The 23,445-nt window shown below is 31.3% G+C and overlaps 1 protein-coding gene across 3 annotated transcripts in view; it reads right to left on the bottom strand.

Moving 5' to 3' along the window:
• The window catches only part of LOC139529770 (ETS homologous factor-like), a 43,541-nt gene that overhangs the window by 4,094 nt on the left and 16,002 nt on the right, over nt 1-23,445 (bottom strand). Inside the window, exons 1-2 of one of the 3 annotated variants that reach the window (XM_071325648.1) lie at nt 3,892-4,106; nt 1,460-1,492 (exon numbers count right to left, since the gene is read on the bottom strand). In XM_071325648.1, the coding sequence (XP_071181749.1) occupies nt 1,460-1,483 (24 nt within the window). In that variant the 5' untranslated portion in view covers nt 1,484-1,492; nt 3,892-4,106. Of the gene's footprint in view, nt 1-1,459; nt 3,140-3,190; nt 4,107-23,445 lie in introns of those variants that run through there. The other 2 variants (XM_071325647.1, XM_071325649.1) reach the window with 2 other exon arrangements.

Raw genomic sequence — 23,445 nt, 5'->3', positions numbered from 1 at the left:
TTATGTTTTTGTAGTTTCTAAATATAAAAATAGTCCGGGAACCGAATTGTTTGTTCCCCAAATTAAGGACTGAATGAAGTGACACGACTGCACTCCTCGAGATTTACAAAGGGTACATACTTCTTATAATAGGCCACATTTACACGGATGCACATTTCAATCATAAATAACATGTACTTTTATATTATCATTATTTAAACAGTAAAACTTCAACAATGACCATTGAAAATTTCAAAGGAAAACAAATAATGTATATTATTAACAGGAACATATATTTTTTTAAGTGAGTTATCAATAAATTTTGCTTACAATTATTCGTTTTTCAAATTAATTCAAACAATACTTATTTATAAAACTCATCCAAAATATAAAGCCTATAATTCTGTACGAACCATCGTTTTGTCTAAATAAGTGGCACTAAAAGCAGTTGAAAGGCCACATCAAATACAAGAAATGACGAGGATTGAAACCAATAGATTCCAAATAAGTGTGCCATTTACAGGTAAGATGACCTATTCCTGGGAAAAGAAAACCTCACTGTTTCGTTTTATATTATAACCAGTATTGGAAGCAAATATAAACCTGCATGTAAAAGACCGATACGCTGATTCAGATTTGTTTGTGTACCTCAGTCCGCAGACATGTAAAAGACCGATACGCTGACTCAGATTTGTTTACCTCAGTCCGCAGACATACATCTCAAGACCGATACGCTGATTCAGATTTGTTTTACCTCAGTCCGCAGACATACATCTCAAGACCGGTACGCTGATTCAGATTTGTTTACCTCAGTCCGCAGACATACATCTCAAGACCGATACGCTGATTCAGATTTGTTTACCTCAGTCCGCAGACATACATCTCAAGACCGATACGCTGATTCAGATTTGTTTACCTCAGTCCGCAGACATACATCTCAACCTAATCGGACAGATAAAGTTAACTCTGAGCAGAACACTCTTATACCTTACTTCAATGTCGCATACTTAGCAGAAAATTATCAAATACCAATTACCAAATTTGTCTTAATCCAACTCTGAGTAGAACCCACGATCTTCTTAGCTGCTTAGAAACGTGCACACTACCTATTAAGCTAGACCGTCAAAACATAAAACGCACTAAACAATATAAAAAACAGATACCAACCCGGTAAAGTGTCGACCCAACTCGTCTATGGCAACGGAAGAAAAGACAGAAACTGGCTGAAAGATTGAAGCAACCTTCTTTTTGCCAACAGGATAAAAAATAAATAAAAAACAGATACTTGCTTAAAGTATAGACCTAACACGTGTTTAGCGAGGTGTATATTATAGGCAAAAAACTGCATCAAAGTTTTACAAGGGGAGAACAAAAACATTACTGTAAATCAATCAGATATAAATGATTTTTTCTTCAAAATAATTAGCCAACAGTTGTAAAATTAAACAAATTATACCATCATACAAAAGTATTGACTTACTTGTAAATCCATATCTGATATCATTGGCTCGACCTGTAACAATGAAACAAAATGTTAGAAAACCTCAAGGTACTTAATGGTACTTGTAACAGACAATGGCACTTGTAATGTTAATTCATAATAAAGCGGAACTGAGAAGGAAATGACTAACAATTTATACAAATATGAACATTTACATGGTGTTTATGTTTTTCGCAAAAATCAGCGGATATAGTTTAATTATAAATATTTCGAATTTTAACAGTCTGCAAAATTTTTCTGTTCCATATTATATTTTAGCAATATTTCTGGCATTTTAAATAATTACAAGATCAAGTGATAATCAGAAAAATTCACAAAGTTTTTGTAAGATCATTTTATATAGTTAAAAGCCCATCATTATGGACCATTTAGTACATCTCTTACATCTACGACGTATGTGAAAATATTTGACTGATTATTTCTGTACCCATAAAACTATTGTACGTAAATGGAATAAATATTGCAAAATTTTTAATTCTTGATCAAGAAATTGTTTGGATTCTAATTACACAAAATAATTTCATGAGTCAGGAATAATTTCTTTTGCCTACTGAATTTTAGTTAAGTCATTTTATGTGAGTTCATGAAAATTGCTGATTTTGAACCAAGCGGTTTTGAAGAACTCACACAGACTTTTTTAATTTTTATATAACTCCGATTCATGCCTTTTCAAAACAGTATAAAACTGCATTTTGAAAAAAAACCCCAAGTTTTTATGATAAAAAATGGCAAGATAACAAAGTTGCTTTGAGAAGCGTGCCAGTGTAATCAATATGCTATTTACAAATCGTCAAATGATGAACTTTTAATTCAAAGTTACAGATACAAAAAAATGAAAGTTTTTGTATACTCTTAAATAAGACAGGTGCAGATTCTGACCGGAGCGCACCAAGTGCCCTCCCCATTTATAAATTTAAATTTAATTTTTTTTTAAATGTATTTTATAGGTAAATTTACATCATTCCCCCTCCCCTCTAACGCTTTATTTATAAGCGCCCCAAACATAAAATCCTTGATCTGCATCTGACGAAGAAAGCAATAATATATCTAACCATCCCTATACAGAAGAGATGGTCAGAACAAGGTTTTTACATTTTCACTAAGGTCCCACGCTGTACTTTAAATAGGTTTGTAGGTTTATTTAAATAGCTAGATCACCATTGTTGATTTTAGCGTGTTTAAAAACCCTAGATACTTTTTTGCATTACATAATATTAAGTTTGTGTAGAAGGGAAATACCAGATTAGGTTGATTCTTATCAAGTGTTGACGTGACGAATTGTTTAGGAAGCAATGGTTCTATTTATAACAAAAATGTAAAATTTATTTAAATTTGAATTTTGCCGTATAAAAGGCTTTTGTGTCTGCATATAATTGCTTTAAAAAGTACACATTTTAATAAACACAAACTATCTAGAATTTATTATGTTTAAATTAATATAATAAACGACTGTTTTATTGTTGAAAGAAGGGTACATTTATAAAGACGTTATGTTTTGTAAACACCAATGCACCTTTTCACTACTTAACAAAACAACCCACTCAGAGTTTATATACTATATCTAAGATGAAACGAAAAAAATAAAAAGGGACTTGAACTGAACAAACGCAATGTTTCATACCATAACATTGTTAAACAGACTTGTTTACAAAGTCATATCTGTCTATGACTTTGTAAACAAGTACCATACCCCATCTATAACAATCATACCACATCTTCCTATATCTCTATACAAAAGATTGAACATCAATTTTGATTGTTACAATAATTATTTACGTAATGAACCGGTTAAAAACGTAGTTAGAAATATAAAATGTATACAGTTGATAATTCTAAAGCTTTGTTGATATTGAACCTAATAATGCTTCATTTAATATATGGATGAGGGGTTGTGCAGAGTTAACATCAGTGTGACAGCAACCACTCATCATTAATTAACCAAGATGCCAGAAAACTGTATCATAGAAGAAAAGGCCTACTCCAAATCGCATTGAGTTGTATATGCATATCGCACTTAGCTTTTAATAGACGTCAAATGAAATGTACAAGTTAAGAAATAGTTTGTAAAGTTGAAATCCCTTACCCTAGGTTGACTTAACTCAGTGTTTAGCTATTCTGACCGTTTTGGTTTTCTTTTTCGACTTTCTAAACTTTTTGTCTCAACCGTACCTAATAATGGTTAAGTTATAAAAAAATTTTGGTAAATAAAAATTGCAGAGAATAAAAATATGATTTTATCAGTGCAAATTTTAATATTATTTATAAATAAGAAACATAAGATTAGATTTTGCAAGTTTTTAAGATTTAGTCAAAACTTCAGGCTGTGCATCCATCAAAAACATAACAAACACATTACACAAATAATAAAATTATGCAATCAGCTGATATTGTGGTTAAATAAAATATTTTACCTTTAAAATAATTTAAATGCCTCGTGACGTTATCCTCACGACTGCATCAATACTTCTACGACTTATACGCTAAAGTGACATATTTTATGCTTTTAAATCACCTGGGGCCGAATTTATATTTTGTACTTGGGGAAAATCCAGGTGACGCTTTTACCGGGAATACCCTTTACCTAAATACCCGTAAGTTAAAGACCCCGTGCATCTTTATCATGTATGCGTGTGCATTTTCTTAGGTAAACTTCTATATTAGTCTATGTTGACAATACACATAAACAATGCATTAATTGTATACTTATATTCAGTTCCTCATTGGATATAAGAATTTACAATGTTGTAGGAAATAGTAAAGTTATACCTATTTTACGAACTTTATGATTTAAAGCAATTTAAGGTGCTGACCTTGGTATAACCTTGTGACATAAATTGTTTGACAACAAATATAATCTCTACTAAAAATATCCCTATTTCGGTGATTAAAAGTCTTTCAGTTTCTTCGTTTGCGTGATATCTGACCAAATTTGACTGCATAATTATCACACTTAAGAAATTAGAACTTTCATGAAATTAATGACATGATTAATGTGAAACTTAGCTTCACTGAATCGACTCACTAGTAAAACGAATATAGTCTAATCACCTTAAGCATTGGAATTACGAGTCGTACCAATAGTTGTTCCATTATTGATGAAATATGACCTTTACAGTAAATAGACGTTAAACAAGCAACAATAAACAATCTATACACAAACAGACATTGTACTGTACTGATTGATGGCATGACTTTCTTTTTATTAGTAACTTTGAACTAGCTGTCAGTATATGTAACTGAGACTACTCTCATATCTGTTTTTGGATGTGCAAGTACCCGATCACGTCCACTCTGTGTTTTTGTTAGATGTATTTCTGTTTGTATCCATCTGATGAGCTAAGCCTTTTTCAGCTGTTTTTTTGTCCCTCTGGTATCTTTTACCCCTCCTATACACCACTGTCCAATGAAAAGGGAGGGTTATGGCCCTCTAACATGTTTAACCACGCAATATTCTGAATGTGTCTGTCTTAAGTCAGGAGCATGTAATTCAGTGGATGTCGTGTGTTGCTGTGTTGCAAATTTCTTTTTCGTTCATAATTTAGTACAAAAAATAGGCCGTTGGTTTTATCGTTTTAATGGTTTTTCATTTGTCATTTCGGGGCCATTTATAGCTGACTATGGGGTATGGGCTTTGTTCATTGTTGAAGACCGTACGGTGACATATAGTTGTTAATGTCTGTGTCATTTGATTTCTTGTGAAGAGTTGTCTCATTGGCAATCATACCATTTCTTCTTTTTATTATATTTAATCATCCCAGGTCACATTTAGAGTATGTTCTCTGAGAAATAATTGTTCTAAAGCCACTTCCAGCAGTTAATTAACTATCAAAAGGAGAAAAAACTTCCTTTGTATACTAGCCATACACAACAAAAATAAAATTGAGAATGAAATAATGAAAAAAGGCCACCAATGGGTCTTCAACGCAGTGAGAAAATCCCACACCCGGAGGTGGTCTTTAGCTTTCACAAGCACCAACAGAAACAATAGGACAGCTATCATGAGTATAACTATAAAACAACAAATCCTCTCCCTGTTGGCTGGGGACCCCGATTTCAAAACCATTAAAAGCTGAATGACAGTTTCAAAAGTTATGTATACACGTAACATCCTTTTTCAACGCATTTTTAATTGTTAAGGAATAATAATCCATTGTAATGTTTTTATTGTTGTTACAAACATGATAAAGTATTTAATAAATTAGAATTGGAAAAATTCACATAATCGCATTAAAGAGTCTCGATTTATGATAATATCTCCATTTAATTCAATCAAACCCTTCAAACCGAACTGACCTCGTTTTAAGAATTTAAAAATGTTATCTGAGACATTAAAGTAGAGTTTTTTTTCAAGATATGCGGGATATTTATATTAAGCAATCACGAACAGTACTTTTCGAATTTCTAAGAAAAAAAAAAGATAATAAAATGTAAATTTATATCATAAATCAAAGATATATACAGCTATTTAAAATTATTTGAAGTTTATTAATCTACTGATACAAGGAATACAATCTATATTTTATTTATATGGCTTGTAACACAGATACCTAAAACATAATTTTTGAACTTATTTAATTTATATCTCATAATTAACGTATGCAATGCATTTACAAGGCAAGAACATATTTTATTTAAGGTATCCCTCTTACATGTACATGGCACTGAAGACCTCAAGGTAAATATTTTGCATGTGTTAATCACTTATTAGAAATATAATGTTCTATCAAAAATAAGTGAGGCATGAATGAATGTTTACCAACGGGGAGGGGGAGGTGGGTATACTGGTGTTTCCTCTGGAGATGATTCCAACCTATTTTTCTCCCATGTTCTATTTATAACTGAACTTCATTTTCAGTTCTCGTCTGTCTAAAAAGACTTTTATTTTTCACGGTCCGCACTGGAATAAAAAAATACCAAATATAAGAAAGAATGGGGTGGGGTCTTAGTAAAATAACAAAGACAAACAACATGATTCCCAAATGCAAACGACGAAATATCAACACCATTTGTTGAATGGCATGTTGATCTGCAAACTTACGTTATCGTAGATTTCTTATCATAAACAAAAGAAAATGTGGTATGACTTCCAATGAGACAACTCTCCAACCAAAATTAATAACTATATTTTACCGTACGGCCTTCAACAATGAGCAAAGCAATGATTAATCATGAAATTAAAACCGAGGATAATTATTTATATCAAGAGCTTATTATAATGCGATTGGTCATAAAAAAATACCCCAGCAAAAAACAAAATTAACAAAAAAATATATTATGTCAAGTGCTACAAAAAAACTCTAAACTATTTTAATGTTAAGTGTAATACATATATATTATAATTACAAAGAAGCTGTTGTAATATCAAGTGTACACTTATTTATTACTTAATAATATTAGTAAGTATTAAAAAAAAACAGTTATATTCCTAATTTTGCTGTTTTTCATGTGATATTATTAAAAATTATATATTTTGTTATTACGCAGTATAATAAAGCGTACATACTTACAGTCCGGTCGTTGTGTAATGAAGATGATCATCACACTCACGGAAAATTAAAGTTTTAACGGATCTTGGTGTCAGGAAGGGGACATATATTTCATTTCTAATTAAATTCTATCTACCTATACTTTTAACCATATACTTTGTTATTTACTGATAATTTAACTAAAATGTACTACCATCCGGGTAACAGAAGATTTACTACAGATTAGTCTTTTCTCACACTCGGTTAATTGAAAACGAGACTGAGACAAGTTAGTTTATTCTCTTTCTCACACTTACATGTAGTTAATTGAAAAAAGGGGACATACATTTTCGTCTGTTAGCTTTTTATTTTGTCTTTGTTCGTTATATTTAAAGTTGATTTTATATTCATAAATTAAGCATGTAATTATTACAAAACATTTTATGATATTCAAGGGAAAATTGGGAAATTTGAGATATTATGACATACGCATACACCCATGGTAATAGGTATACATATATATACATATATAAATCCCTTAAAAGACCCCGGCGAGAATCTTTATATATTTTATTTAGGGAAGATTCAGTCATCAAAGATACAAATAGAATGATCTTTATCTTTATCTATAAAACACAGCAACAGTGCAATCCGCCTTCTTTTCTGCATGTTATAAGTACAAGCATAAGTGTGTGGGGCGAATTTCATTAGAAGTATAAAGGTTGTTTTTTCTTTTTTTCTTAAAAGGAAGTTGAAAGTGAAATGTCCTGAATTATTTTTTTGTACATTTATGCAAATATCAAAGAAGTTTAAGATATCAAATAGTATTTATTGTTGACAATGCATAATATTTTTTAAATCATAATAATTCCTTATTTCTTTTTCATAACATTGCTACACACGTTACATGTACTAGATTGATTTTTTTATACAGATCTCATTAAAGATAACAGTCTTGTAATCTGGTATACCAGGTACAAGTTTAGTCTTTACAAAGACTCACTAGTGACGCTCGGATGAAAAGCCAAATCAAATGTTAATATAACGATGTTGAAAAGCACATCATCAAATAAGCTAAATTCCGAACAGTTGTGCCAAATACGGTATTTTACACATGATTTCTCATTGAGGTGATTGTCTGTGGGTTGCAATATTGTACTGTTTTGTTGTTTTCTTATTCTATGAAGTGTAATATTTTATTAAAGATGTTAGGCTTGAAGTTAGATAGGTCTGATGCGCGTGTCGTCTACTCGGAATCGTCTATGGATTTCAGATGATTATCAGATTATTTTTTTCAAAAAGCAAATTCCTTGATGTCGTCATAGTGGTTGCAAAATTTGATCAAAAACACAATCGTTTATAATCTAGAACATTAGATATGTGTTTCGTCTACACAAGTATCACCAGTGGAACTTAAATTTAATAAAATGGACAGAAAAGCAATACAAAAAAAAAACCGAAAATTGTTTTTAATCTGGGCACAACTTTTTGAAATGTTGGTCCTTAATGCTCTTCAACTTTGTACTTGTTTGGCTTTATAACCATTTTGATCTGAGTGTCACTGATGCGTCTTATGTAGACGAAACGCGCGTCTGGCGTATTAAATCATAATCCTGGTACCTTTGATAACTATTTACACCACTGGGTCGATGCCACTGCTGATGGACGTTTGGACCCGATGGTATCACCAGCCCAGTAGTCAGCACTTCATGTTGACATGAATATCAATTATATGGTCATTTTTATAAATTTTCTGATACAAAACTTTGAATTTTTCGAAAAACTAAGGATTTTCTTATCCCAGGAATAGATACCTTAGTCGTATTTGGCACAACTTTTTCGAATATTGGTCCTCAATGCTCTTCAACTTTGTACTTGTTTGGCTTTATAACTATTTTGATATGATCGTCACTGATGAGTCTTATGTAGACGAAATGCGCGTCTGGCGTATTAAATCATAATCCTGGTACCTTTGATAATTATTTACACCACTGGGTCGATGCCACTGCTGGTGGACATATTGTCCCCGATGGTATCACCAGCCCAGTAGTCAACACTTCGGTGTTGACATGAATATCATTAATGTGGTCATCGTTATAAAGGAGAAGGTCTGGTAAGGGCCGATTTTGGCCTCAAATTATAGGTTCATCTAATGAAAGAATTTGGACACTTTTAAGTGTCTATTTCAATTTATTCAATTATTTTATGTGAAAGATTTTGACTGATTTAGTCGTTAAAAACGCTCAGATTCAAGCTTACATATGAAAAATCTATCAAATATGCCCAAAAAAACCCGTCAATTTTCAGACCTGTCATCGTGAAACTGTTTTTTTTTCTTTTTTTTCTTGTTTTTAAATTTTCCTTAACGTTGATAAATTCGAACGCCTAATATTTTGAGACTCATGCATAGATGGTATAATCATAAAAACATGTGTTTTGTCAATTTTTTTCTACTCCAAATTTGGATTTGATTTTGCATTCCATCTGTCTTGGTCCGAGGGTCACTAACATGACATGTTTTACAGTTTTATATCTTGAAAGCTGTCACCTGCTACACTTTATCCGAACGCGGAGTTTTTTTTAAACATCATCAATTTTCCGGATAATGTATGATTTGACGGTTTAATACGATGGATTATATTACCTTACTAATTGTATTTAGTTGTTAAGGTCAATAATAAATATTGTCTTTTATAGTAAATGTTCCTCATAGTATATTTTTACGAGGAAATATTTTTTCGGACATTCACATAGCTATAAATATTTTTATTTAAGAATAAACCTAGATATAACTAATAATAAAACAAATTAGGTCAATATCTCTAGTATTTTTTTTTCATTTGACCTATCGTTCCTAATGATTTGATGATTTGGAGTCGTTTGTTGTTAAACCTTTTTGTTTGTTATACAAAACATATCAATAATAGTTGTTTTTTCAATTCCTTGTCCATCACATAACGCAAATGTCAATGTCAAACATAATAAGTTTTCTATAAACCATTTCTTAACCTAACAAACGGTTAACACTAAATGTCTTTTTTCCAAATCAACGCAATTTTTATTTAATAAGGACAAAAATGGTACTTGGGTTTAATAAAAACATAATTATTTTTAAATGGTTACCAAGTAACATCACTTTGTATGAACGACGACACATTAGATGCATGTCATGTGAACGTTTATTTAAAAGATGTTTTATTGTACATATTTACACACGTGCAAAATCTTTGATAAAGAATAAATAAAAAAAGTCATACAAAGTAACTTTAACACAGTAATGACTGTTGTAATAAGTCTTGTTATATTTTCATATACTAATATAAATTAACTCAATAGTTCACTAAACAGTCTCGCTTTTTTAAGGAGAGACGCGATAAACGCTTTAAGGGATATTTGAACTCATAAGTCAAACAAAGAGGATCAAGTCTATATAAGTGATTGCATATATATATACAATGGAACATGCATCATATTGCTATGTTTCCTTTCTTAAAGTATTCTGTCGTATAGTAATGATACAAATGTTATCACTTGTCGAACGGAATTAGAAACTGGAAAATTACAACTATATGGGTACTTGGATAACACATTGAGATGTATTATAATATTATACAATGTTTGTGTAAGATATGATACATTTCATAGAATTAAGGAAATTGAGACAAATGGATGCTTTCCCAAAACTGCGGAAACTTTGTCATTTTAAATTTATCTTCCTTAAGCAGAAGGTTCAATTGATGTCTATGCCACTTACAGAAATGACCCAGACAGTATTCTGTTGAACATTTGAGTGCGTCAATTTTGATAAATATTCTAGAGTTAAAAAGAACAAAGAAGAACACAATTCAATCGAAAAAGAATAAACCATACAATAATAAAAAATATCATGCAACCTCTCCAAAAAATAAAAACATGATTAAAAAACTACACCAAATAAGACATCTATCAAACAAAACCCAAATGACTATGAATATAGACAATAATGTAAAGCCCATACTGTATAGTCAGAATTTAATTGATCCGGGTCTAAGGGGGAGGGTTAGACATCCGCTAACATTAACTCCGCCAAATTTAGTATGCACCTATCTCAAGGCAGTAGCCTTTAATTCGATGGTTGTCGTTTGTTCATGAATATCATAATTTTTTTTTAGTTTATTCACTTTGAACGTAGATCAGGTCGTTCGTTTTCTCGTTTGAATTGTTAAAAAATTGTCATTTCGAAGACTTTTAACTATTTGGTAGAGGTTTTGTGCATTGCCGTTGTCAAGGCGATGAATGATTTTATCTTAAAAATGTTCATTTAAAACAGAATCAGACTTTGAAAAAAGATACCAAAAGGGACAGTCAAACTCATAAATCAAAAATAAACTGACAACGTCATGGCTAAAAATGAAAAAGACAAACATACAAATAATAGTACACATGACACAACATAGAAAACCAAAAACTAAGCAACAGGAACCCCACCGCAAACTGGGGGTGATCTCAGGTGCTCCTAAAGGGTAAGCAGATCCTGCTCCACATGTGGCACCCGTCGTGTTGATCACGTTATTACAAATAAACTATTCTTGCTACAATGGCTTCAAAAAAGTTTGAATACTATACGATGACATATAGTTGCTAACGTCTACGTCATTTAGTTTCGGGTGGAGAGTTGTCTCATTGCGTTACTATACCACTTTTTAATTGTGTACCAGTATGACAAAAAATGTAAAAACAAATCAAATAAAAAGACCAACTGCAAGTTCATAAACGGAGAACGAAGAACAAATATAACAGTAACCAACTCGCCACTTTTCATTTCACATACAAGTGAGAGGTTTAGCGCTATAAAACCAGGTTCAATCTACATTTGAAAATGCCTGTACCAAGTCAGGAATATGACAGTTGTTGTCCGTTCATATGATGTGTTTTACAATTTGATTTTGCCATTTGATTAGGGACTTTCCGTTTTGAATTTTCCTCGCAGTTCAGTAATTTTGTGATTTTACTTTTTTTCAAAACATTATCATCTGTTTGAAAAAAGTCTATGTAATGTCGTTCTTGTATTTACCCTTTACACCGATTTGTGATTACGTAATATTTCTCAGTATTGTTGTTAGAAAATAACATGTTTTTGCAGAATAAAAGAAAAATCAATCCAGTATAGAATTACAAAAATTCCTTATACTGATGACACTACATTTAGCAATTGTACGCACACGTGTGCAATTTTCTTAGAAGGAAATAAAAATCTGGGGATACTTATAAAAACTCCCATTTATTTGTGTATCTAAATGGAAAATTGTTATAAAAACTGTAAGTCTTCACTTCACTTGACGCTCCTTTAATGTGTACATGTTACCCACTCACACATAGATTTAATATGTGCATGCAAATCACGATCATTATTAAAATATTTTATCTAAAATCAACCGTTTATTTCTATCCGTGATAGTGATTTGATTACAAAATCCGTTGTTAAGGCGATACATGATTAAATCTTAATCATATTCATTTCAGTATAACTTATGATCAATTTTAATCGTAAATATTTTTTGTGAAAAGAGTCCCAGACTTTTCAATAAAACAAATTCCACATTGGTTTCCAAAACATATATCAAATCAAACAAGTATTGTTATAATTTTAGAACTTTTAAAATGGCATATATCTAAATATGAGGCGACAGAAGTTTACCGATACTCATCAATTTAGTACATACAAATCACGGTAAAGACAAGCACTAAAAAAATAAAGCAAAGACAAACAACAATCCATTAAACACCATACAGAAAGCCAACTACAAATTTGTGGCTTTAGGTATCACAGCAGTCATATAATATCTCCAGAAAGTTAAATACTCACTGATGGAGATTCGAATGGCGGGTGATACATACAAAAAGTAATATTCGCTTACCCCATCGGCGCACACAAGACGTCACATTCGATCGGTTTTTGTTCTTTTACTTAGAACTCAGCCTATCTCAATACCGGATTTGGTGTTTGGAGGTCAAATTATGTTCTTTTGTAGATAAAACGCGCATCTGGCGCAAATACAAAAAAAACCAATCCTGGTATCTATGACGAGTTTATTTGTACACCGAGAACTAAGAAAGGTTATGTGACCGAAAAGCTGCTTTTGGAGTTCATGCGTTTTACCCAGCTTTTGATGACATTTTACCTATATTTGTATTTTCGCTAAAAGATTTATTAGATATGAACATCGGGAAAATACTGTTGCCTCTAATATTCCATATGAGCAGGACCGAAAGGAGATAACAATTGAGAAATCATACACCATTAAAACCTTATACACGTTGTTCAACGTTATTTTGAGTTTCTACTTTTCATAAGAGCGTTACTGTGGACTTTTAGGTTTACGAAATGTGTGTCGGCTATATAAATTGTAGTTGAACTCGTCAAAGAAATCAAACTGATAAATGTTTGTACGCTAAAAGCGCCAGAGACACACGAATAAACAATTGGGGAATGTGTCCATGGAACACATATGATATCCCTCTAGCATATACCGTTATAACGAGGCATAACTAAATAACGCTAAATAAAGGCAACAGTTGTATACCGCTGTTCAAAAGTCATTAATCGATTGAGAGAAAATATATCCGTGTTACAAACTAAAAGCGATGCTTCTCAAATTTGTTCTTGATCTGAGTTTTGTGATAATAAGCATAATGTATAACATTTATAACATTTGGTTGAGGTAAACGTATGTTAGAGAACGTACACGAAAAATTCATCATTTGCACCATTTATAAAGACGCATTACTCTAGAATGGTTAAATGACCCCTACCCAATTCAAACTGTATCTGTGTTATGTGCATGTGGTTATATTCATTGCAAAAAGTTTCATTACATTTTGGTTGATGCCAACTTTAGTTAGAGAACGGAAGGCCCCGAAAAATCAGAATTTCGTATTTGTAAAGGGGAATAACTCTTAAACGGTAAAAGTAACGCCACCAAAATTCAAACTTGTCATACCACATCTTTTTTATATGAAAGATTTTCTATTCTATATTGATTTGTGATTTGTGGTAAGAATCATAAGAGAATGGAAACCCTTTTAAGGACGTACAGTCGGACAAGGGTAAAACTTAATAACCCCTTTCGTTACAACAAAGGCATGCAAATACAAAGGCCAAAGCATGAAGGTGATGCGCATGGAGAACCACAAACAATCCAGAAGTGAGAGACAGGCATCTTTTATCTTAGACATGTCATCCTAAAGTGAACATAGATTTGAGGCTGTAGTTATGACATAGTCAAATATTTAAAACCAAGCATTTGTCTTCCTGGTTTTACAACTTAATTTAATTTTTAAAACCAAGCGTATGTCGTCCTGGTTTTACAAAGTTGAAACTTTGCAGAACAAGAGACGTTTAATATTAGAAAATCCATCTTAACAATCAATATATATTTATCAAAATATAATTTATGTCACAACCTGTTACTGTATCTTCAAACTACATCTCGTTATATCTAAAAGTTCTTGTATTTTAATTAGTCTAACATAATTTATTTCTACGCACTACTCAAACATATGAATACATCTAATAATAATCGTTACGGTTGACTTAATATGTCGTTTAAGATGAAGACGGTTTTCGTTTTATGTAATTTGATAAGATCACTTTACCAAAAAACCTGTAACACTTTCAACTCATAACAATGAAAAGTCTACTACTATTATCACTTTACACTTTTAAGATGTATCGATAACGAGATATACATCGCCACAATGCTATAGTATGATGTGTGGTTAACGTTTATTGTTACTGATACCTAACAAGGAACACATAATGCTCTTACATGTCAAATTTTAAGGTTTTAAACATGATCTGATGTCAGTACATGGATTTTTGGGCATTGTTGTTTTTTTAAATTTCATATTCAATTTAAAAAAAAAAAAGAAAATAAATAACGAATGTATAGACTATTTTGAAATAACTTGAAATATGTCATTCCTTATAATACATTATAAAGCTTCTAACCCTATCGATTCCATATTTTATGATTATGCATATATGATGATATTTTTAATTCCATTTGATAATCTTGACGAGATAAAAAATATTATTTAAAATATCAATTTTGGACTAAATTAATAAAATACAAAAACAAATTGACAACTTAAGTGTTCCATTACCAGTTATTTGTCTTCATAATTACCATTATTTTACACATTATTTTCTGTGATATTTTTAGAAAAAGGACAATGCGTTTTTGTTTTGTACAATCAAGTAGGTTATGTAACCTCCTTAGTATAATGTATATCATTGTGAAATAACGCTAAATTTGTAATGTTTCCTCTATGTTAATTCGCAGATGGAGATTGAAAACGGAAGGATTGCCTTAACTATTTCAAGCCCGCTACATTCTCTCGTGCCTATTCTAAGACAAATATATCAGACAATAAAACAGATCAAAATCTGACATAAACACCCGACTAGAAGATAGACGTTCAAAGAAAAGCAAAAACTAGCAAAAAAAAAACATCGCATAGCTTATAAAAGCCAGAAGGTTTTCAAGTACGTTTTGTGAAGGGTTTAAATTTTTAAAACTGTTTAACGTGCTACCCCCACCTTCTTTCGCTGGCCGAGTAGTCTAAGAAGTTCGAACCCCGCTCGTGCGGGTGCACTTGACTCCAATCTTAATTGACTAGGATTGTCAGTTTTCCTTTCGAAGGTCGGTGGTTTTCTCCGGCACTCCGGCGGCTTTCTCCACCAATTAAAAGAATGTCCGTTCTGTTATAATACATGCCAGTTGAATATGGTGTAGCTTATATTTCGTATTACTTTTGGACCATCATCAATAATAGGTCGACAAATTTCAATCCAAAACTTACACTTGGAGCTTTGTGAAAAACATCAGTATGCTAAGCAGGTTTTTCTTTGTACTAATTTGTTCAATATGAAGGTTACATAATACCGAAATACATACTCTTTGCCTTTTTCATTTCTATGTGCACACATGTATTGAATTCTTCTATACCAATAATGCGTCTGTGAGAGTTTACAATACAGAATTTGAACTTGAAATTGAAAAGCTTAATAAAGTAGTGAAATATAACACAGTTTTGAAAAATTTATCACAAGGAGAGTTATGGTCAAAGAAGAATTGTTATTTATCTTTGTGACCGATTTAAAATAAAAGCTATAACTAGTGTTGATCTACTTTATAAATAAAAACGACCTTGCATATAAGTTTCGGCTCAGATATATTTCTTATGTTTTCTTTAAAATGCTTTTAAAATTCACACAATATAAATGTCTAAAAGCGACGTAAACATTTTAAAAATCCACTGAAGCTGAAATATTATAGGGTTATCGTGTATATACATCTACTGTACATTTTTCTCATCAGCATTTTGTATCATCTTCAGTGATTTTAACCTGTGATGTAGACAATTGGACACAGATCTTTTATCTTTCTACGAAATCTAACATTTTCATAAGCTTAATATTCAGCGGAAGAAATCAATTAATGACCTGACATAGTATTTATGCAAACAAAAACAAATGTTAACTATATATAAATCGAAAAGCAGGGACTCATAATAAAAAGAGGCATAAATGAAAATAATCATATTTTCTTTACCAATCATAATGTTTTGCAGTTTAAGCATGTTAAAAGTAGAATAATTATTGATAATTTTCGGTACGGATCTTTTTTCACAAGACAATTTCAAGCTCACCACATGCGTTTTGACTTTATTTAAATATTTTGTTTATTTGCTATTTAATTGACATGTACCCAACCACATTTAATTTATTAATATTTACATAATTTCATTTGAGATTGCCCAATTTTTATTAACATTTTTTATGGGTGAAGAATGCGTTTGTATGATTGAAAGTGATTGTTAACATTAATAGAAAACCAATGTTTTCACTCCATATATAAATGATATTGGTACTTTCGTTTGAGAAGTGTAAGTTTTAATATGGAAGTTATATATTTTATAATAATATTTACCTCCTCACAATTGTCGACACAGCATGGTGTACATAAGTTTATTACAGTATCAAACAGAGAGATACGTAATTTCTCAATTTGATATCACGGGTAGATTTAGGTGTCATTTATGTTTTCAGTGTCGGGTCTTAAAGATAGATATATAAATATTGTACGAGCAAGGCTGTCTGTCATTATATACAAACGAGATAAAATCATCTCGTAGATATTTGTACGAACACTTCATCCCTTCTCCTTTGAGATATGAAAAGTACCCTGACACCAAACGTCCACTTAAAACAGAATTTTCATTATGTTAAAGATAAAATCGTTCTTTAGATACCCTTTCCGGATTTCTTATTATTTACACTCATTTTTAAGATACTTCTGCACATGAAAGACTTCGATATCATATTGATCCACGTAACTGTTCGACTTTTTGAGAAAAAAAAACTTATAACTTGGTGATAAATATTATCTGCAAAAAGATGTTTCCTGATTGATAATGATCTTTGAAACATCTTTGATTTGAGACTGCAACCCAACAAATTTTAAAAAAGGATAGAAGTCAACATACGCTTTAAAATAGTAACGTCTAAAAAAGGTTCATGAAGCAAACAGCCTATATAATACAATATCTGCTATCAACATGAGGTTTTATGAGATGGCATACTTAGTTTACATTATGACACTAATATTGCAAAGCTTTTGACTCCTGAAAGACACATATGACTATGTCCAGGAGTAACTATTGTTTTCATTAAATCTGCAATTTAGATTTAACTCGAAAGAACTTTGTATACTTTATTCGGGAAAGATTACACCAAAAACCTTCAAAAACTACTTGAAGCTGCCTGTCATTTAAAATCGTCTTATGTTTTTTAAGTGACATTCAAACATATGTTTCTTTGTCGTTCAACTATTTAAATGTGCAGTTTGTTTGATAATGTCTTTCAGAGGACACCAGCACACCATCATGGTCTGGCTTTTGATAGAATATTATTGCATTTGTGCAATGCAAGTACAGCGACTTACCAAAGTTATTGATATTTCTAATAAATTAAACTAAAACATCACTTATTAAAACCAAAGACCACTTGAATGATTCTTTGGGAAAAAATTGGGAAAGGGGGATAAAATTTCCTGCATTAACATTAATTTGATAAATAAAGGCTCTGTTAGTCGTTTTTTATTGATATATTAACAAATATTGCATCACTTATCACGCGATACATACCAAATACAGCATACGTATTTTAATATACTTTGTGTATTGGATGGAAATACCTTTGATTTTGTGGGAAGTCTTCCTGTTTTATTATGTTTTTTATCTATAGATTTTAAATTGTCAGCTGATTAATAGATTTAATGTTTATCAATGAAGTATGAAGTTAAAATTTTGGACACATCTGAATGGCTGTCTTTCATATTTGTTTAACTTTCACTACCTTATTAATATTGTCGCAGTGAATAAATATATGTGTTGGTTATACGCCAATGAAACAACAACCCAAATTACCAAAAGACAACTATAAGTCGACATGTTATTGCATGTTAAAGGATGTGGTAAGGCATAGCGTTGCAAAAAGTAAAATAAAACAAATACTCAGAGGAAAATTCAAAACGGAAAGTCCCTTAGCAAATGGCAAGATCAAAAGATCAAGCACATCAAACAGATACATTTGAGACAACTCTCCTCCAGAGACCAAATACCGTAAAGGTACCAACTGTTATAAAAAGTAAAATCACAAAAATACTGAACTCAGAGGAAAATCTAATCGGAAAGTCCATAATCACATGGCAAAATCAAATGAAAAAAACACAACAAAATCGAATGGACAAGAACTGTCATATTCCTGACTTGGTCAACGTAAAATCTTAATCAAAAAGCAAAACTCATTCCGCATACTAAGCTACAAAAGACCTAAACTGACAATTATAAAACAATTAAAACAAAAAGAAACCAACGACCTGTATGTACATAACAATACATGAAATCAAATATGATATACAGTACAAAATGAAACAACTGAATTAGACTGTCTTTACTAGGGAGATACACATGCGTTTAACTGAAAGTTTTTTTAATTGATTAAACACTAATTACATTTGATAGCAGAATAGAATACTGCTCGAGGATTTAGTACCTTTACAGGGATACACTAGTGACGTATGTACACTTTTTACATGTTTCGTACAAGTACGCTGCTACTACTAAGAGATGTTTAACGACATCGACTGCACGTGGGTTCTCGCGAGATCTATATTGTACTAATTATTAACCTCACCCGACTCACGTGATTACACTACATAATATAATCAGTCGACAAATAAAACTATCTCTTGGTCTCGAGAGGACCTGATAAAATGTTATTTCAGAAATAAATGTCTAATGCACGAAAATAGTATCTAGTGGGTTTTTCTTTTGTAACATCTACTTTCTAATATACATCCATACGTATATGAAAAGAGATTGTTTAAACACCAAAACGTACTTTTTTTACATTTGAAATATTCATGTGCATTTGTTTGTATAAATCAAATTAAGAAAGTCTACAATAAATATTACACAAAAAACCCACCATCTATGCGATAATAAAGTCGCGAAAGATACCATAGGGATATTTAAACATAGGTTTAAGGGATTATGGTTCTTGTGGATTAAAAAAATTAAAACAAATATACATGACATAAATATGTGAAAATTTAAAACATGATTGACAATTCGATTAACCTTCTGTTTTACTAATAATCGAGATGAGGTTGGGGTTGAGATAGCAAAAGGCTAGTCAAACCCATCTACACTTCATGCGTCTATCCCAAGTCGCGAACTTATTCAGTAGTCTCTGTTAAATGTATTCTCAACTTTCATATACTCCGGATGGTTTAGAGCATGACATATTGTATAGTCACCTGGTTATTGCTAACTTTTGTATGTCTGTCGTTTATCTGTGTCCTTGGTGTGTACCCCAGATTTAATTTATTAATATATTTTGTTAAATATCTTTTTGATGTTTTCTCTTAAATATTTTCTTCATACACATATGAGGAAATGGCTGTGTACTATACACGATTTGTAAAGTATGTTTCGAATTATACAAATCCTTGGTGTTAAATACCAATAGGAAAAACTTTTGTTAATATTCTAAAGCAATGTCACTACTTTAAGTAATACCAACTCTGTTTTATAGAGTCTATAAACTGATACTACAATTATGTCATTAATATATTGTGCAGGTACTAATACTGTAGTCCAGCCATTCTAAAGAATTAAAGTGGATATCCCCAATAGCCTTTGACGCGTACAAATATACAAAGCGTCACTCATTTAAATATAAATTATTTAAATATTCAAATTTTGTTTGGAAACGTTATTTAATTTGATCCGAGCTAAACAGATTTTCCGAAATTATTTTTGGCTACGTTATTAGGTAATTTTAAAATACCCACAAGTGAAGTGTGTCGGGAACGCGTTATTTATCCAATGTTGAACTTTATACCCTCCTTCCAATTTATATATGATTACATTGTACACTTTGTTATTACTTTTAACATTCTAATGATAGTGATTGTTTGTTAATACTTGATACATATTTATTTCAATTGAACCAATTTCCTGTAATGAGTACGAATTAATTAATTAATTTTCGATTGTAACACTTATTATTTCGGTCAACCATTTCAAAACTGTTTTGCATTTATTGTAATATGCATATATTAACGTAAACAGGTTGTTGCATCACTTCTTAAAAAAGATTTAGGAGACCACACTTAATGATTATACGTCTAGCAAAATATATATGGGAAGCATTAATGTTCAATTTCATATTTTGATTGTTTATCAATACGGTTTTCAGATTGAGACATTCGAGGTCAATGATGCATAGTATTCTAAAAATAACCTCTTTTGTAAAGGTAAAGTTGATATTACGACAACAACTCAAAAAAGAGGTCGTTTGCTTTGCACGTTTGCAAAGCGTTGTTACAGAGGCAATGACAATGCAGCAGTTTTAACAGAGAGGAAATGAAAGACCAATAAAAAAGAGAATTCTGAATATGCAATAGCCGAAACGTTTCATCTGCATTGACATATATTGATTTGTAGCATTTTAAAAAAACAACTAACCATGCGACGTTTTTAAATATTTGTTAGCTGCAAAACTATTTTGTTGATAAACTGTATATATCTTAGTTTATGTGTAATATCTTTGACTTTCTCCGATTCTGTAACAATTACTTATATTTAACAATATTTCAGCAAGATTATTATACTTTTTAAGGTTTATGTACCCTTCTGTAGCCATTTTTGTACGAATTTTTCAAACCTCAATTGTATCAAAACTAAAGATATAATAAATAATAGAGATAGGCCATTTAGTACATGTTCCAAGGGGAAACTTGATGCAAAGCATTATTTTTTACTGTTTCATTGCATTTGATAGAAAAAGAGGACTTTGTGGCAAATAAATAAAGATTTTTATAGAAAATCCACAGCCTTTAATACAGAGATTTTTGTTATAAAATTTGAAACATAAATTACTCACTTGATTTTCTATGATGTGCTAGTGTTTATTTTTTACAAAAAGTTCTAAGTAACCTGTAAATTCCAAAACATCTCGTGCTGAGTCACTAAAGTCGAGCGCACCCTAAAAGGTGTACTTGATTTTGGACATATTTATACTTGTCTTAACCAATAACTACATTTATAAACTTGTTTTAAGGAAATCAATGCTAGCACTGCATGCAATAATCCTATATCTATCAGTCGTCAAATTGCCAAATATGAGAGTACAAGGATAAAGGCTGTGGATTTTCTATAAAAATCTTGATTTATTTGCCACAAAGTCCTCTTTTTCTATTAAATGCAATGGAACAGTAAAAAATAATGCTTTGCATCAAGTTTCCCCTTGGAATATGTACAAAATTGCCTATCTCTATTATTCATAATATCTGTAGTTTTGATACAATTGAAGTTTGAAAAGTTCGTACAAAAATGGCTACAGAAGGGTACATAAACCTTAAACAACAGTTTACGGTATGTGGATAAACAATAAGAAAAATAAGATATTTATCAAGAACCGTTTAAATAGATTTGGAGTTCAATTACACAAATGCCAAAACTTTAAAATAAAACAGCAGAACGAGAGTATATATAAAACGAATTGCGAATGTTCACTTTAGATCAGAATTTAGCTCTGGCGCTGAATGCTCACCAACAATTATCGCTGTTTATTCTCCCCTAAGTTCATTGTTGAAAACTCATATATAAAACTGGTTTTGTCGACGCCTCTTATTAAAATAAGGTTAGAGTAATACGATACACTCAATCTAAATTTCCTAAACTAGGTCTCTTTATTTTATGAAATATGACCAATTCGATTTGACAAACCACCCATATATCAATCCAGGAAATAAAATGTTTACACGTGTCTTTAGCAAGAGATGTGTTAATTTATTGTTAAATGATGTCTACTGCTGATACGATTCATCTTTTACGCTGATTGTGTGCTATGTTGGGATTTTTTTTTTTTTTTTTGGTTTTCCCTAAAATATTTTCATGTACTATGTCAATGTATGTTTTTGACAGATAAATTTTCCTAGTATCGCTGCTGCTTTAGGAAATTTTGCTTTTTCTATCAAATTTACTAATTTTTGTAATGTAACACTTATGTCGTACCACTGCTGCTATCTTCAATTGCGGAAATGATGTGGATCATTTACTCGTTGGAACAAGACATTTAAATTAAAATCACAAAACTGTTCGTATGTTCTTTCATATTCATGTACACAGGGCATTTCAAATCACCATTCCTTATAAATACAAAATTGATTTCCCCAATGCACATGAATGATATACATCTGGTTCATCAGCAGTCTCGAAATTAGTTCGTTATATATTTGCATTTTCAAATTAAACAGACTTATGAACATGGGTAAGTTCCCCTGATAAAAATTCATACCAGCATGGTAAAGACGATGAACTACTGAATAAACACCATGCTTTTATACGGGTCAACATTGCCGATCTATCTGTGTCAGAACTCATGAGATATATTTTTCACGGTCTTAAATTTATAAATACCAGGAATGTTGTGCAGATTATGTCATAATCAATGTTGTTTCATTTAACTAAGTTGTGAATGTACGGCGTATGATACATGCATAGCCAGAGATGGTAACTAAGTTGATCTTTTTCGCTCCGGTTTAATTTGATGCTATTTCCTAGGGTTTGTTAAATCTGATTTTGACCTTCAAAATATAAGGAGAAGTGGTATATTTGCGATAACAATACATCAAGGTCCTTATTACATGGATTTAGGAAATTAAAGGTCATCGTACGTCCCTCAGCAAGGACTAGACGAATTCTGTCTACTTAACTATGAAACGCTCCGACAAATTTGAACGAAAAAAGTCAACGGCCTGATTTATTGAACGAAAAGTAAATATCATGGAAAGTAACAATGGAAAACAACGTAATGAAATGAAATTCGTTTGAAACGATACTTTCCATCGGACATTGACATATATTTTCGAAAGCGTTAGAAGG

Source organism: Mytilus edulis, chromosome 7 (genome assembly GCF_963676685.1).
Source record: "Mytilus edulis chromosome 7, xbMytEdul2.2, whole genome shotgun sequence".
Taxonomy (NCBI): Eukaryota; Metazoa; Mollusca; class Bivalvia; order Mytilida; family Mytilidae; genus Mytilus; species Mytilus edulis.
Note: the sequence above shows the minus strand (reverse complement) of the source record. Positions and strands in the feature narration are given on the sequence as shown.